The sequence below is a fragment of the Entelurus aequoreus genome, linkage group LG01 (genome assembly GCF_033978785.1).
Source record: "Entelurus aequoreus isolate RoL-2023_Sb linkage group LG01, RoL_Eaeq_v1.1, whole genome shotgun sequence".
Classification (NCBI taxonomy): Eukaryota; Metazoa; Chordata; class Actinopteri; order Syngnathiformes; family Syngnathidae; genus Entelurus; species Entelurus aequoreus.
Genome location: NC_084731.1, coordinates 28,924,097 through 28,939,285, shown reverse-complemented (window position 1 = coordinate 28,939,285; position 15,189 = coordinate 28,924,097). Strand labels below are relative to the sequence as shown.

Here is a 15,189-nt window from a genome sequence, read left to right as displayed (position 1 = left end):
CTTAGATAAATGAGAAGGTCTTCTCCTGTTTCCAGAAACTATGAGAATTGCCTTTTGTTTTTGATCAAATTAACTCTAAACAAACTCAAGACTGTGACAGCGAAGGTGATCTGCCATGTATTGTTGCTTGATTGGAGGCTGATTGGTGTTGGTTTGGCCGGCTGCTCAGATCCAAACTATCTGGTAATTACTGTCCTCTGCGGACCTTGCAGGCAGCAGATCAGATTAAGAGGCTGTATGATCTCTTCCTGAAAGTCGACGCCACTCAAGTCGAAGTCAACCCTCTTGGAGAAACTCCTGAAGGGCAAGGTATCTTCTGTCATTGACAAATTATTTTTTTTTTTTCTCGAGTTCCTTTTTTTTTTTTTTTTGGTACGTGTGTCATTTTACCAATACTTAGTTTTTCTGAGCTCTCAGAGAATAGTTTAACTTTGTTGTGGTGACCTCTAAATTTTCAAAATACCTCAACTTAAATTAAAAAAATAAATTACCACTGATAGTCGCACACACACACTAGGTGTGGTGAAAGTACTCTCTGCATTTTGACCAATCCCCTTGTTCTGCACTGGCCGCGCTCGGGAATCATTTTGGTGATTTAACCCCCAATTCCAAGCCTTGATGCTGAGGTAATGGGTCCCATTTTTATAGTCTTTGGTATGACTCGGCCGGGTTTGGAACACACGACCTACCGATCTCAGGGCGGACATTCTAACCACAAGGCCACTGAGCAGGTCATATTAGTGCTGTCTCTTGGCTGATTATGCTTTAAGTTGCCAGCAAAAATCGGAGTTACAAGCATTCCTGCCATTAGTTTGTGTGACAAATGTCACAGTAAACCCTGTAAGATCAGACCAAAAAATCTGGTCTTTCTCGTTAGCTTCAGCTGATAGCTAGAGATTGTCATAACTTCGTTTTCCAACCATGGGAAGGAAGAAAGTGAGTGTGAAAGAGTGCTGTGAAGAAGTGGGTGATATTCATGTAATTAAAAAAGAATAATTGTGTCCTGGTTGTATAACTGTGGACCAACTCTATACTCTAGGCAGGATCCTTGAGGGTGCATGGGAGTTTGCAAAACCAGTCTACATCTGTTTTGTGGACTTGGAGTAGGCATTCGACTGTGTCCCTCGGGAAGTCCTGTGGAGAGTTCTCAGAGAGTATGGGGTATTGGACCGCCTGATTGTGGCGATCCGCTCCCTGTATGATCAGTGTCAGAGCTTGGCAGTAAGTCGGACTGGTTGTCAGTGATGGTTGGACTCCGCCAGTGCTGCCCTTTGTCACCGATTTGTCACATAATTTCTAGGCGCAGTCAAGACGTTAAGGGGATCCGGTTTGGTGGCTGCGAGATTAGGTCTCTGCTTGACGCTGATGGGGACAACGAGCATGCAGATGCGCTTCCCTGAGGCGGTTTCTCACAGTTTGTGAATAATTTTTTTGGTTATGCAAACCAATTGTTGCAGCAGCTGTCCGGGTGGCTGGTCTCAGAAGGTCAAGAAGCTGCACGTGCTGCATGTGGATGTCATAGGGTGGTGTGGTTAAATATGGTCTGCCGTTGTAAGGCCGGTTGGATGTACTGCCAAATTCTCTGAAACATCTTTGGAGCTTATGGTAAAGAAATGAACGTTCATTTCACGGGCAACAACTCTGGTGGACATTCCTCAAAACTTGCGACATCTGTGGCATTGTGCTGTTTGATAAAACTTCTATTGTGGGCACTGTAAGGCACACCTGTACAATAATCATGTTGTTTAATCAGCATTTTGATATGCCAAACCTGTGAGGTGGGATGGGTTATCTTGGCAAAGAAGAAATGCTCACTAACACAGATTTAGACAGATTTGTGAACAATATTTGAGAGGAAAAGGTCTTGCATATATAGATCTTTGAGTTCAAGTCATGAAAAATGAAAGCAAAACAAACGTGGTGCGTTTATATTTTTGTTCAGTATATATATACACATTCATTTGGAATTCTCCATTTTAAATCAAAGTGACCTTACGAATAATTTACTTGGTATTGAACTTATACTAACTAGGCAATGTTTTGCCTGGTATTTTAGCAGGTAGGCCTAATGATTGTGGTTGCTTTGAAAAGCCATCTTTTGAAGTGTAAAGGAGATACACGCATAATATAATGTATATCCCTTCAAGGCAGCAAAGAGGCAACCATTTATTAGCATGCTAACCCCTGAAATAATTTATACCAAAAAAGGCCATGGGAATACCTTAATAATTAATTAATTTCAGTTTTAAGGGTTTATAATTGGTTCCTTTTGCTTGCAGCCCTCATCCTATTACCTCCATGTATCTTCTGCTGTCCCCTGGCTAACACCAGTATTGTCGACCTCTGTTGCCCCATGACTAGTGGTTTGCTTTGATGCCAAGATCAACTTTGATGACAATGCCGAGTTCCGGCAAAAAAACGTCTTCGCCATGGACGACATGAGTGAGAGTGACCCCACCGAGATGGAAGCTGCCAAGTGGGATCTCAAATATATTGGACTGGATGGAAACATCGCCTGCTTTGGTATGGAAACCATCAAAGCGCTCATTATCACGTGCACTCGCTCTGACGCGTTCTTCCATAATAGAAATATCTCTTAATTCCCTTAAGTGAAAAGCTCGGACACAGTTAAATCCTTGTCAAAGTAAAGGCACCCTGGGCTCTCCTCTAATCCAAATTACAAGCAGTTTTCTGAAGACTCCAGAAGGGATGCCACCATAACCAATGCGTTGTAATTAGCAATAATCCACCCGGAAATTCTCCAGAGAGCTGGATTGTTAGCGTTCTCATTAAAGGCCCACATTATAGTCATAAATCAAAGCTTTTACATTGTACAGCAGTACTAACAGGTGCACTGTCTTCTTACCCCTTTGCCTCATAAACACACACCATTTTTCTTAGCACTATCGAATGACTGTTGATTTTGTGTGCTATCGTTTGCAGTGAATGGAGCAGGCTTGGCCATGGCAACATGTGACATTATTGACCTGCATGGAGGAAAGCCAGCTAACTTCCTGGATCTTGGGGGAGGAGTCAAAGAGAGGCAGGTGTACGAGGCCTTTAAGCTTCTTACTGCAGATCCGAAGGTAAGAACTGAACCAATACATACGTAGACTTTTTACTACAGTGTAAAAGATGAAGTCCTACAGTGGGGATAATTCAGTACATGTAGGGATGGGTACCGAATTCGGTATTGCCGGGTATTAGTTCATGTAAAATCAAACGGTACCATATTTCAATACTTTTGTTGTTTGTGACGTCACGTCTGGTTGTAGAGTGGTCACCGGCTCAAACACTTGGCGAATAAACAAGGACTCAAGCAGCACTCAAAACGCGTCTTTCCAAACTGCCCTAGGTAATGTTTCAGTTGTCCACGCCAACAAAGCAAGTATGCCTGATAGAAAATGCTTGAACAGACAGTAACTTTTCCAAAGTATGTTAGCTCGATGCTAATTTACATTGGCCCTGCCATTTACATGCTACCGATTAGCAACTTTACATGGCGATTTCAATGCTTCCAAATGTAATATCGGAAATTATCGGTATCAAGGCCCCCATCTCCCGAATTCGGAGGTCTCAAGGTTGGCAAGTATGCTCTAGTATACTCTGGACTGAAGCTGTGTGCCTTCATTGTTTTTGTAGCTGTTGTTTTGAGGCATGTTTCAAAAAAAAAAAATTGCACTTTGTGGAAGTCAAAGTATAGTATTTCCCATAGTTGTAGTGGGTATCAGGATTATCTCAGGGAGAGCATGTCCCAACTTCCAAGCTGTTTTGAGGCATGTAAAAAAAAATAATGCACTTTGTGACTTCAATAATAAATATGGCAGTGCCATGTTGGCACTTTTTTCCGTAACTTGAGTTGAAGTTGTTCTCTTATTTTGGAAAACCTTGTTTTTGATTGATTGATTGATTGAAACTTGTATTAGTAGATTGCACAGTACAGTACATATTCCGTACAATTGACCACTAAATGGTAACACCCGAATAAGTTTTTCAACTTGTTTAAGTCGGGGTCCACGTTAATCAATTCATGGTAAAGTTACATTGTTTAATGCATCCAGCGGGGCATCACAACAAAAATAGGCATATTAATGTGTTAATTCCACGACTGTATATATCGGTATCGGTTGATATCGGAATCAGTAATTAAGAGTTGGACAATATCGGAATATCGAATATCGGCAAAAAAGCCATTATCGGACATCTCTACACCTCAAGCTTTAGAACTAAATCAAACTTTTTTTTATGATACGGCTGCATGAGATATATCGTCTTTGCTCTGCAGCCATCCGTTAATGTTGCATAAACAGTGTGATCGTGAACAATTGCTTTACTCCCAATTTGTGACTAGAGAGATTAAAGAAGCTTTATGTGCTTGGATAAGCCAAAGGTACTGTACATCTAACGGCTCAACCGTCAGTTCGACACACCGTATTTCACTGTTATGATACCGTGCATTTCCATAATAACATATTTTTGCGCAACCCTTCCTTCCTCTCTTGCACACGTTTTTATCTCCATCGTTACGTAGCCCTCGCAGTGAGTCTCTGCTTTGATGTCTCGAGCTCATTGTGCCGAGAGAAGCGAAAGTGATGTGAGTGCATTGCTGCAACTGAATAGCAGACATTGGGCTTGAGATGACAAAGAGTTCTTTGTCTTTTTTTTTTTTGCACACTTCCATCTACCCTCAGAGTATTTATTACCTTAATCATTATTATGCCCTGAAAGGAAATGGAACCGAGAAAGCCGGTGAAATTGCCTTGTGTATGTGGAAACAACATGGGGAAACATATTTAGAATGGCATTATTGTGTTGCTAAGTTATACTATGACAGGTTTGGGTGTCTCGGGTTTTTGTTTGTTTGCATGCTTTAAACTTAGGCCTTTGGCATTTTAAGCACCTAGACAGCAGCAATTACAATTTATTTTCTGTATTAACATATAGGAATGTGTTCCTGAGTTTATTGAGGTTTTTTTCAAGTCACCTGTGGGCAAAATGCTGGGGAAGGCAGCAAATACCAAATAAAGCTGTTATTGCCCTGTGCCAATGCATTAAAGAAAGTGACTGATGGATGCTTTTTCCAGCTCTACATCCATTTTGTTCTCAGAACTAAGGGCTGTTTTCGGAAATGTTGTAGGCTTCATCAAATATTGCAGTTTTCTGAAAGACTAACAACAGTAAATTATTGAAGATAGCAAGGCATGGTTGGATTATGAGTTGTGGCTGAGATGACAAATTAATGTCATTGCAATAAAGGTACCGTATTTTTCGGATTATAAATCGCTCCGGAGTATACGTCACACTGGCCGGAAATGCATAATAAAGAGGGAAAAAAACATACAAGTCGCACTAGAGTATAAGTCGCATTTTTGGGGGAAATGTGTTGATAAATTCCAACACCAAGAATAGACATTTGAAAGGCAATTTAGAATAAATAAAGAATAGTGAACAACCGGCTGAATAAGTGTACGTTATATGACGCATAAATAACCAACTGAGAACGTGCTTGGTATGTTAACGTAACATATTATGGTAAGAGTCATTCAAATAACTATAACATATAGAACAGTGGTTCTTAACCTGGGTTCGATTGAACCCTAGGGGTTCGGTGAGTCAGGCTCAGGGGTTTGGCGGAGGTCAAGACACACCCGACTCATCGTGTAAATAAAAACTTCTCCCTATCGGCGTATTACGGATACGGCAACAGCAGAAGTCACACTGATTTGCAGGTGTGTAATTTGTTGTGAGTTTATGCACTGTGTTGGTTTTGTTCTTTGAACAAGGTGATGTTCATGCACAGTTCATTTTGTGCACCAGTAAAAAAAAAAACATGGTAACACTTTAGTATGGGGAACATATTCACCATTAAAGGCCTACTGAAACCCACTGCTACCGACCACGCAGTCTGATAGTTTATATATCAATGATGAAATCTTAACATTGCAACCCATGCCAATACGGCCGGGTTAACTTATAAAGTGCATTTTTAAATTTCCCGCTAAACTTCCGGTTGAAAACGTCTACGTATGATGACGTATGCGCGTGACGTCAATCGTTGAAACGGAAGTATTGGTACCCAGTTGAATCCAATACAAAAACCTCTGTTTTCATCTCAAAATTCCACAGTATTCTGGACATCTGTGTTGGTGAATCTTTTGCAATTTGTTTAATGAACAATGACGACTGCAAAGAAGAAAGTTGTAGGTGGGATCGGTGTATTAGCGGCGGACTACAGCAATAACCAGGAGGACTTTGAGATGGATAGCAGACGCGCTAGCCGCCGACCTCACCTTGACTTCCTCCGTCTCCGGGCCGCCGACCGCATCTATGATCGTCGCTCTGTCGATCGCTGGAACGCAGGTGAGCACGGGTGTTGATGAGCAGATGATGGCTGGCGTAGGTGGATAGCTAATGTTTTTAGCATAGCTCTGTGAGGTCCCGTTGCTAAGTTAGCTTCAATGGCGTCATTAGCAACAGCATTGTTAAGCTTCGCCAGCCTGGAAAGCAGTAACCGTGTAGTTACATGTCCATGGTTTAATAGTATTGTTGATTTTCTGTCTATCCTTCCAGTCAGGGGTTTATCTTTTGTTTCTATCTGCATTTAAGCCCGATGTGCTATCACGTTAGCTAAAGAGCTTCGCCGATGTATTGTCGTGGAGATAAAAGTCACTGTGAATGTCTATTTCGCCTTCTCGACTCTCATTTTCAAGAGGATATAGTATCCGAGGTGGTTTAAAATACAAATCCGTGATCCACAATAGAAAAAGGAGAGAGTGTGGAATCCAATGAGCCAGCTTATACCTAAGTTACGGTCAGAGCGAAAAAAGATACGTCCTGCACTGCACTCTAGTCCTTCACTCTCACGTACCTCATCCACAAATCTTTCATCCTCGCTCAAATTAATGGGGTAATCCTCGCTTTCTCGGTCCGAATCGCTCTCGCTGCATTGTAAACAATGGGGAAATGTGAGGAGGCTTTCAACCTGTGACGTCACGCTACTTCCGGTACAGGAAAGGCTTTTTTTATCAGCGACCAAAAGTTGCGAACTTTATCGTCGATGTTCTCTACTAAATCCTTTCAGCAAAAATATGGCAATATCGCGAAATTATCAAGTATGACACATAGAATGGATCTGCTATCCATTCTATGTGTCTATGTAAACTGTGATTTATAATCCGAAAAATACGGTAAATCCGTTTTTTTCTCACATGCATTACTTAAAGGGGCTGTTTGTAACATTTGCACACATGCCTTGAGGGAGGCAACTTTCCAATTTATTTTACACAGTACATCCCGCCTAGGGTTGTACGGTATACCGGTATTAGTTTAGTACCGTGGTACTAATGAATCATATCCGGTACTATACAGCCTCGGAAAAGTACCGGTCCGCAAGTATCATCCCTGCAGGACGAGGAATAGCTAAACATGCTTCACTACACACCGTAGCTCAGCGGCGTCAAAATGTAAACAAACGCCATTGGTGGATCTACACCTAACATCTACTGTAATGATACCAAGTACAGTTGTGCATCCAGTCAGAACTACTATGATTACGTCAATATTTTTTGGGCATCACAACATCTTCTTTCGTTTTTAAAAAATGTATATTATGTTTATAAACTCGGGAAATATGTCCCTGGACACATGAGGACTTTGAATATGACCAATGTATGATCCTGTAACTACTAGGTTTTGGATTGATACTTAAATTTGTGGTATCAACCAAAACTAATGTAAAGTATCAAACAACAGAAGAATAAGTGATTATTACATTTGAACAGAAGTGTAGATAGAACATGTTAAAAGTAAGCAGACATTAACAGTTAATGAACAAGTAGATTAATAATTCATTTTCTACCACTTGTCCTTAATAATGTTGATGTAATGGTTGGACTAAGGGGAGGTGACGGCAAACATACACCAGGGGGAAGTATGAACAATGTTTTATTATATATATAGATATACTCAATATATATAATAATAACAAACAATACTAATATAATAAACTAAGGACATGGAGTGTGAACTAGATCCAAAAGGTAATGAGTGTGTGGTGTAAGACTATGTGTGTAGTTAGCTGAAGTGTGTTACCAAGTGTTGACGAGAGCAAACGAGGCAGTCCATGGGGCAGGCAGGTGATCCGGGGCGAGAGAGAGGCGTCAGAGTCCAGGGGCAAGCGAGTAGTCAAGGAACGAGAGAGGCAGTCAGGAATCCAGGGCAACGGAAGGAAAACATTGCGGGCACAAGGAAGATGACAGGAGACAAATCAAACACGGGGAAGAATGACAGAGAGAGAGAGCAAAACAGAGCATAATGCTTCGCTTACGGGTCACCATGAGAAAACTAAGTTCCCGCGCCGATCCTTGGGTCCACCCTGCCTTCATCCGGCACGCCCTCATCAGGATCAGGTGTGCAGATAGCCGGTGAGTGATTGCAGCTGGTGGCTGCTGCAGGGCGGAGACGCGCGCGTCCCTGGATGTGTGCACCCGTGGGCGTCTCCCGAGGTGCGCACAGACGGCAGGGGTCTGAGCCGTAACAGTATCCCCCCCCTATGGACAGATTCCAGATGTCCTGGAAGTCAACCACAAACAAAAACACAGGAACAACAGTCAAGGGTGGGCGGAGGGGTGAACTGGTGGTGGGTCGCCGGCCCAAATGTCCCCGAATCCAACGGGGACGAGTCTGGTGGCGGCGGCGAGTAGAATGCCGCTGAGGCCGGCGAGGCCGGCGACCAAGGTACGGCCACCATCTTGGCCGTCGGAAAGGCGGACGGGAATGGCGCCATGGTGCGTCCCGCCGGAAACGAGGATGAGACGTCATCAGCGGCGTGGAAGCGGCAGACGTCTTCGGCGGCGTGGAAGCGGCAGACGTCTTCGGCGGCATGGAAGCGGCAGACGTCATCGGCGGCGTGGAAGCGGCAGACGTCATCATAGCCGGAGACGAGGAGGGCAGCTGAGGAGCTGGCCGAGGTTCTGAAGCCGGCGCTGCAGGCCGAGGTGCAGAGGTCGGCGATGCAGGCCGAGGTGCAGAGGTCGGCGCTGCCGGCCGAGGTGCAGAGGTCGGCGCTGCCGGCCGAGGTGCAGAGGTCGGCGCTGCTGGCCGAAGTGCAGTGGTCGGGGCCAGCCTGGGAGCTGGTGGAGATGCGGGGGCTATCCTGGGGACTGGTGCTAGCTCGGAGGCTAGTCGAGGGGCTGGTGCTAGCTCGGGGGCTAGCCAAGGGGCTGGTGCTAGCTCGGGGGCTAGCTGAGGGACTGGTGCTAGCTCAGGGGCTAGCCGAGGGACTGGTGCTAGCTCAGGGGCTAGCCGAGGGAATGGTGCTAGCTCAGGGGCTAGCCGAGGGGTGAGCTAGCCAAGGGGCTGGTGCTAGCTCGGGGGCTAGCTGAGGGACTGGTGCTAGCTTAGGGGCTAGCCAAGGGACTGGTGCTAGCTCAGGGGCTAGCCGAGGGACTGCTGCTAGCTCAGGGGCTAGCCGAGGGACTGGTGCTGGCTCAGGGGCTAGCCGAGGGACTGATGCTGGCTCGGGGGCTAGCCGAGGGACGGGTGCTAGCTCGGGGGCTGGCCGAGGGACGGGTGCTAGCTCGGGGGCTAGCCGAGGGACGGGTGCTAGCCGAAGAACGGGTGCTAGCTCAGGGGCTAGCCGAGGGACGGGTGCTAGCTCAGGGGCTAGCCGAGGGACGGGTGATAGCTCGGCGGCCAGCCTGGCGGCTGGTGCTAGCTCAGAGGCTAGCCAGGGGACTGGTGGCTGCAGCTGGGAAAAGCGGAAGACAGGTGGAATTAGTCTGGCAGGGGGAAGCCTGTCTGGTTGCAGCTGCGCCATCACGCCAGCACAGCCACCAGTACTATCCCCCCCTCCGAAAGCGGATGCCAGACGCTTCCTGCTGGCTGAGGAACAGTCTTTATGGGTGGGAGGAGGGTGTCCAGGCGACGAGAAAATTCCTCCTTGCTCATATCACTACTGAACATGCCTTTCCATGACCGCTTGGCAGGACAAGACAAATCCTCCCGTGTAGAGTGAAAAAAAGAAAAAGACATGGTGAATGGGGCAAGAGGAGGAAAACAAAAATTTCACAGGGGGCGGAACGAAAGTCACTGGGGGCGGGGCTAAGGAACTGAGCCGTCAGGTCCTTATATTTAATTTGGCGGGAACTTACTGTAATGGTTGGACTAAGGGGAGGTGACGGGAAACATACACCAGGGGGAAGTATGAACAATGTTTTATTGTATATATAGATATACTCAATATATATAATAATAACAAACAATACTAATATAATAAACTAAGGAAATGGAGTGTGAACTAGATCCAAAAGGTAATGAGTGTGTGGTGTAAGACTATGTGTGTAGTTAGCTGAAGTGTGTTACAAAGTGTTGACGAGAGCAAACGAGGCAGTCCATGGGGCAGGCAGGTGATCCGGGGCGAGAGAGAGGCGTCAGAGTCCAGGGGCAAGCGAGTAGTCAAGGAACGAGAGAGGCAGTCAGGAATCCAGAGCAATGGAAGGAAAACACTGCGGGCACAAGGAAGATGACAGGAGACAAATCAAACACGGGGAAGAATGACCGAGAGAGAGAGCAAAAGAGAGCATAAAGCTTCGCTTACGGGTCACCATGAGAAAACTAAGTTCCCGCGCCGATCCTTGGGTCCACCCTGCCTTTATCCGGCACGCCCTCATCAGGATCAGGTGTGCAGATAGCCGGTGAGTGATTGCAGCTGGTGGCTGCTGCAGGGCGGAGACGCGCGCGGCGCGTCCCTGGATGTGCGCACCCGTGGGCGTGTCCTGAGGTGCGCACAGACGGCAGGGGTCTGAGCCGTAACAGTTGACAAAATAATAGAATGGAAAATGACACAATATGTTACTGCATACGTCAGGAGCTAAATTAAGAGCCTTTGTTTGCTTACTTACTAATAAAAAACAAGTTGTCTTGTATGTTCACTATTTTATTTAAGGACAAACTTGCAATAAGAAATATATGTTTAATGTACCCTAAGATTTTTTGTTAAAATAAAGCCAATAATGCAATTTTTTTGTGGTCCCCTTTAATTAGAAAAGTATCAAAATAATTTTGGGACCGGTACTAAATTATTGGTATCGAGACAACACTAATCCCGCCCTCCTATGGCTTTTTGTACATAATGACGTCATTACGTGCTTTAGGTGTTGGTAGCTAATGTTAGTTATCATTGAATGCATATTCATTCTATCATCACAACATGACTGCAAATTGTTTGTTGCTTCTCTTGGACTGCTTCTGTATGTGTGCTCGTGCTGTGCGTACGTGTTGACAAGATCGGGTGAGTGACACCCGTAAACACCAATCATTTTATTCGGGCCGGTATATTTTTTTACGACATCAACTTTGTAATTGTGAAAATATAGACAATTGTCAAACAAATGAGTTCTGTTAAATCACTGATGGTAACATCAGAATCAGAATCAGAAATATTTTACTAATCCCTGAGGGGAAATTAAGGTTTTCAGCACAATCCCATTCAAGAGCAAACAAACATTACAGGGAGACAGAACAGGATCGCTGACGCGTCTGCCAACTTCTGGCGCCCCTTACAAAAAAGGTGAGAAACAGGTAAACGTTGGGAAGGAAGGGGGATGAGAAAAAAACAAAAATCTGTCTAAGTCTGGGCCCCTGGAGAGGGGGTCCAGACTGAGGCCAAGGGAAGAAAAAAAAACTCATAGCCATAGCACACACAAACTTGTGTGTAAGAAGGAAACATCAAAGAACACAAAGGACATTAAATACATTAAAAGGGCAGAGCTGATGCAACCAGCCACTTCTACACTCAGCCACAAAAGTAAAACAACAACAAAAAACATATATACTGTGGTGGCCTTTGCGGTGTTCCACGCCATCGTCTGCTGGAGAGGGAAAAGCATGGCCCGAGACAGGAGCAGACCCAACAAAGCAACCAAGATAACCGACTCCACCCTCGGCCGCCCACCGACTCTCGGCCAGTGTCCAGTCTGCATGGATGAGCGAGGATGCGTCCAAGGAGACCGAGTTGTCCGATACACGCTCATTCAGCCAAGACACTGTGAAGCTCGTCCGTCTAGGCGCTCAGCGCCAGCTTCGCAGCCCTGTCTCTTCATCCGCATCTCCTCCAGTCTCTCCAAACGGACTCTGGTGTTGCAGAGACCCAGCAGCTGGTCTCCACGGCCAAAAGGCTCCTGGGAGGCAGATCCAGAAGTTCACAAAAAAGTACCGCAGAAGTCACGAAAGTGCCACCCCTTGTCACACAGTCCCAAAGGGTCCTGAACCAAAAACCACATGAAAACAAGAGGGAAACATCAAGAACAAAAAAGGATAACACAAGAGCACAGAGCTCCTGCCGGCTCCTGACCTACTCAGTGGCCTAGTGGTTAGAGTGTCCGCCCTGAGATCAGTAGGTTGTGACTTCAAACCCCGGCCGAGTCATACCAAAGACTATAAAAATGGGCCCCCTTACCAGGGATGATGTTTGATAAGAAATTATCGAGTTCGAGCCTATTATCGAATCCTCTTATCAAACCGATTCCTTATCGATTCTCTTATCGAGTCCAGATAGGTTGTTGTATATGGAAAAAACCACAATATTTGGTTTAACAAATCACTTAAAATTCTCTACTGCTCGCTATAGTATTACCATATCTGAGTTATTGTGCAGAAATGTGGGGAAATAACTACAAATGCGCGCTACATTCGTTAACCGTGTTACAAAAAAAAATTATTAGGCTGATACATAATGTTGGATATAGAGAACATACAAACACTTTATTTATTGAGTCAAAAATATTAAAGTTCGATGATTTGGTAAAATTGCAAGCAGCTAAAATTATGTGGAATTAAATGATGAAATGGATTAAGTAAAGAAGTTAAACATTGTACTGATATGATTCAGTTTAAGAGGTTGTTCAAATGAATAGTGCTTACAAAGTACAAAGAAGAAGAATTATGAGAAATACTTTCAACCTTATTGAAAATAAGATATTCTTCATCTCAGTATATTAATAATGACTGAATTAATTAATTACATATTACAAAACTGTTGTGTATACTAATTCACAGATATTTTATTATAAAAAGGTCAGTAAATGATGTATATATTTGTAAACGCTAAGAAGTGGGAAAGGGGTAGGATTAAATAAGCTTTACGTCTTCCTACTCCTGTAAAGTGAAATGATATGAAACTGTGATGTATTATACTGTAAGTGTGTTCATGTTCCAAATAAACTAAAGAAATAAAGAAAGCACTAGTTTATTAGACAGACTTGCAAACTCTGTCGTGGTGTAGATCAGTGGTCCCCAACCTTTTTGTAGCTGGGGACCGGTCAATGCTTGAAAATTTGTCCCACGGACCGGGGGGTTGAGGGGGGTTTTTTATTTTTTTAATTTTTTTTATTTTTTCATAAAGAAATACAATCATGTGTGCTTACGGACTGTATCCCTACAGACTGTATTGATCTATATTGGCATACACATACACAATATGTATATATTGTGTTTTTTATGTTGATTTAATTTTTAAAAAAAATATATATATATTTTTTTAAATGTATTTAGTTTTTATTTTTTTATTTTTTTTATTTCTTGCGCGGCCCGGTCCGAATCGGTCCGGCCGCGGCCCGGTGGTTGGGGACCACTGGTGTAGATTACAAGATAACGTTAACGTTATCAGACACATACAAAAAGGCTCACGTTAACGTTACCGTTAGCCGCTGACAATGCTTAGGTAACGTTAGTCTAGCTAACATTACTGCAGTCCTGGTTGACATAAGAGGTATCGTTACTACAAGTGAGCAGATATGGAAATTAACCGGCAGCAGTTAACGTTAGTTACTCACCGGCGTCACCGCCACTGTAGCTGGGACTTGGGCAGCTGGCAGAAGAAGATGGGCGTTCTTCGTCGTCTCTGCCGCTGCTTCGAAGACACGACACGCTTGTTGTACTTCCCCCGCTTACACGAGAGCGAAGCCTGGCAATAATTGCATATTGCCGCTTCCGCGTTTTTTTTGGTGAAATGAAGCCATGCCTTGGAGCACTTTTTCTGGTCCATTTTTTTCCTACTTTTCCTATCTGCGCCTAATGACTGAGCTACGTGACGTCATTTCTTGTGATGTCACACGGGGCATTTCTTGTCGGGACTAGATTCGTTCACAGGGATTCGAATAAAGAACCAACTCTTTTTCTTTACCATAGTGGTCTCGATAACGGGTACCGGTTCTCAAAAAGGGATTCGAGTCCGAGGACTCGGTTGTTTTCTTATCTAACAACCGGGAAAACCGGTTTCGAGTATCATCCCTACCCTTTACCTCCCTGCTTGGCACTCAGCATCAAGGGTTGGAATTGGGGGTTAAATCACCAAAAATGATTCCCGGGCGCAGCCACTGCTGCTGCCTACTGCTCTCCTCACCTCCCAGGGGGTGAAAAAGGGGATGGGTCAAATGCAGAGGACACATTTCTCCACACCTCGTGTGTGTGTGTGTGTGACAATCATTGGTACTTTAACTTTAACTTAACTTAACCAGCAGCCATTACAGCGGCGGCATCTTGCAAAAAAAGATGTTCTTGTTATTTTTTTTTCTTAGAAAAATGTTGCTGTGAGGAAATTGCAAACAGCACCTTTAAAGATTGCATACTGTCCAGATGACCGCAGTGTACGAACACGTTTTCATGATGTATTGTTTGCCCCTGAAAATGAACCTGGCAGTCATTTTCCATAATGTCTGTTTGTTGAACTGTTGATCATGAAACGTTTCTTTTGACAAAACCCCATGCTGTCTTCTTTGTTCAGTGGCTCATCATTTTTGGTCCTCCTGAGACTCCTTTTTCTCCACGTTGCACCACATCTCTTGAACCCGAGATCTCTTATATTCTATTTCCTCCTCCATGGGGAACATTCCATGATTACTGTCTTTCAAACACCACCTTATCCTCCAAGAGTTGTAAGTGCTATTCATCACAGCATACATGGTAAATCATACCTACACATCCTACGGAGACTCCCCACTGTGTCTCCCAACTATTTACCATGATTTTATTTTCCTCTTTCCTCCGCTTGCTTTTTCCCAGGTCCACTTTGTATCATTTTCTTCCTTTCTTTTCTCTACTGCTTTTCATCTTGTTAAATCGTGTTACTGTCTTTATTTCCATGCCTGCAAGCTAAATCCTCCCGGCACGGCTTTTTCTTTTGCCTGTATA

The 15,189-nt window shown here is 44.3% G+C and overlaps 1 protein-coding gene across 1 annotated transcript in view; it reads left to right on the top strand.

Annotated features, from left to right (window-relative positions):
• suclg2 (succinate-CoA ligase GDP-forming subunit beta) overlaps window positions 1–15,189 on the top strand; it is a 248,757-nt gene that overhangs the window by 110,359 nt on the left and 123,209 nt on the right. The window contains exons 7-9 of the mRNA XM_062047002.1: window positions 213–309; window positions 2,362–2,523; window positions 2,944–3,086. Coding sequence (XP_061902986.1) covers window positions 213–309; window positions 2,362–2,523; window positions 2,944–3,086 — 402 coding nt within the window. The remainder of the gene's footprint in view (window positions 1–212; window positions 310–2,361; window positions 2,524–2,943; window positions 3,087–15,189) is intronic.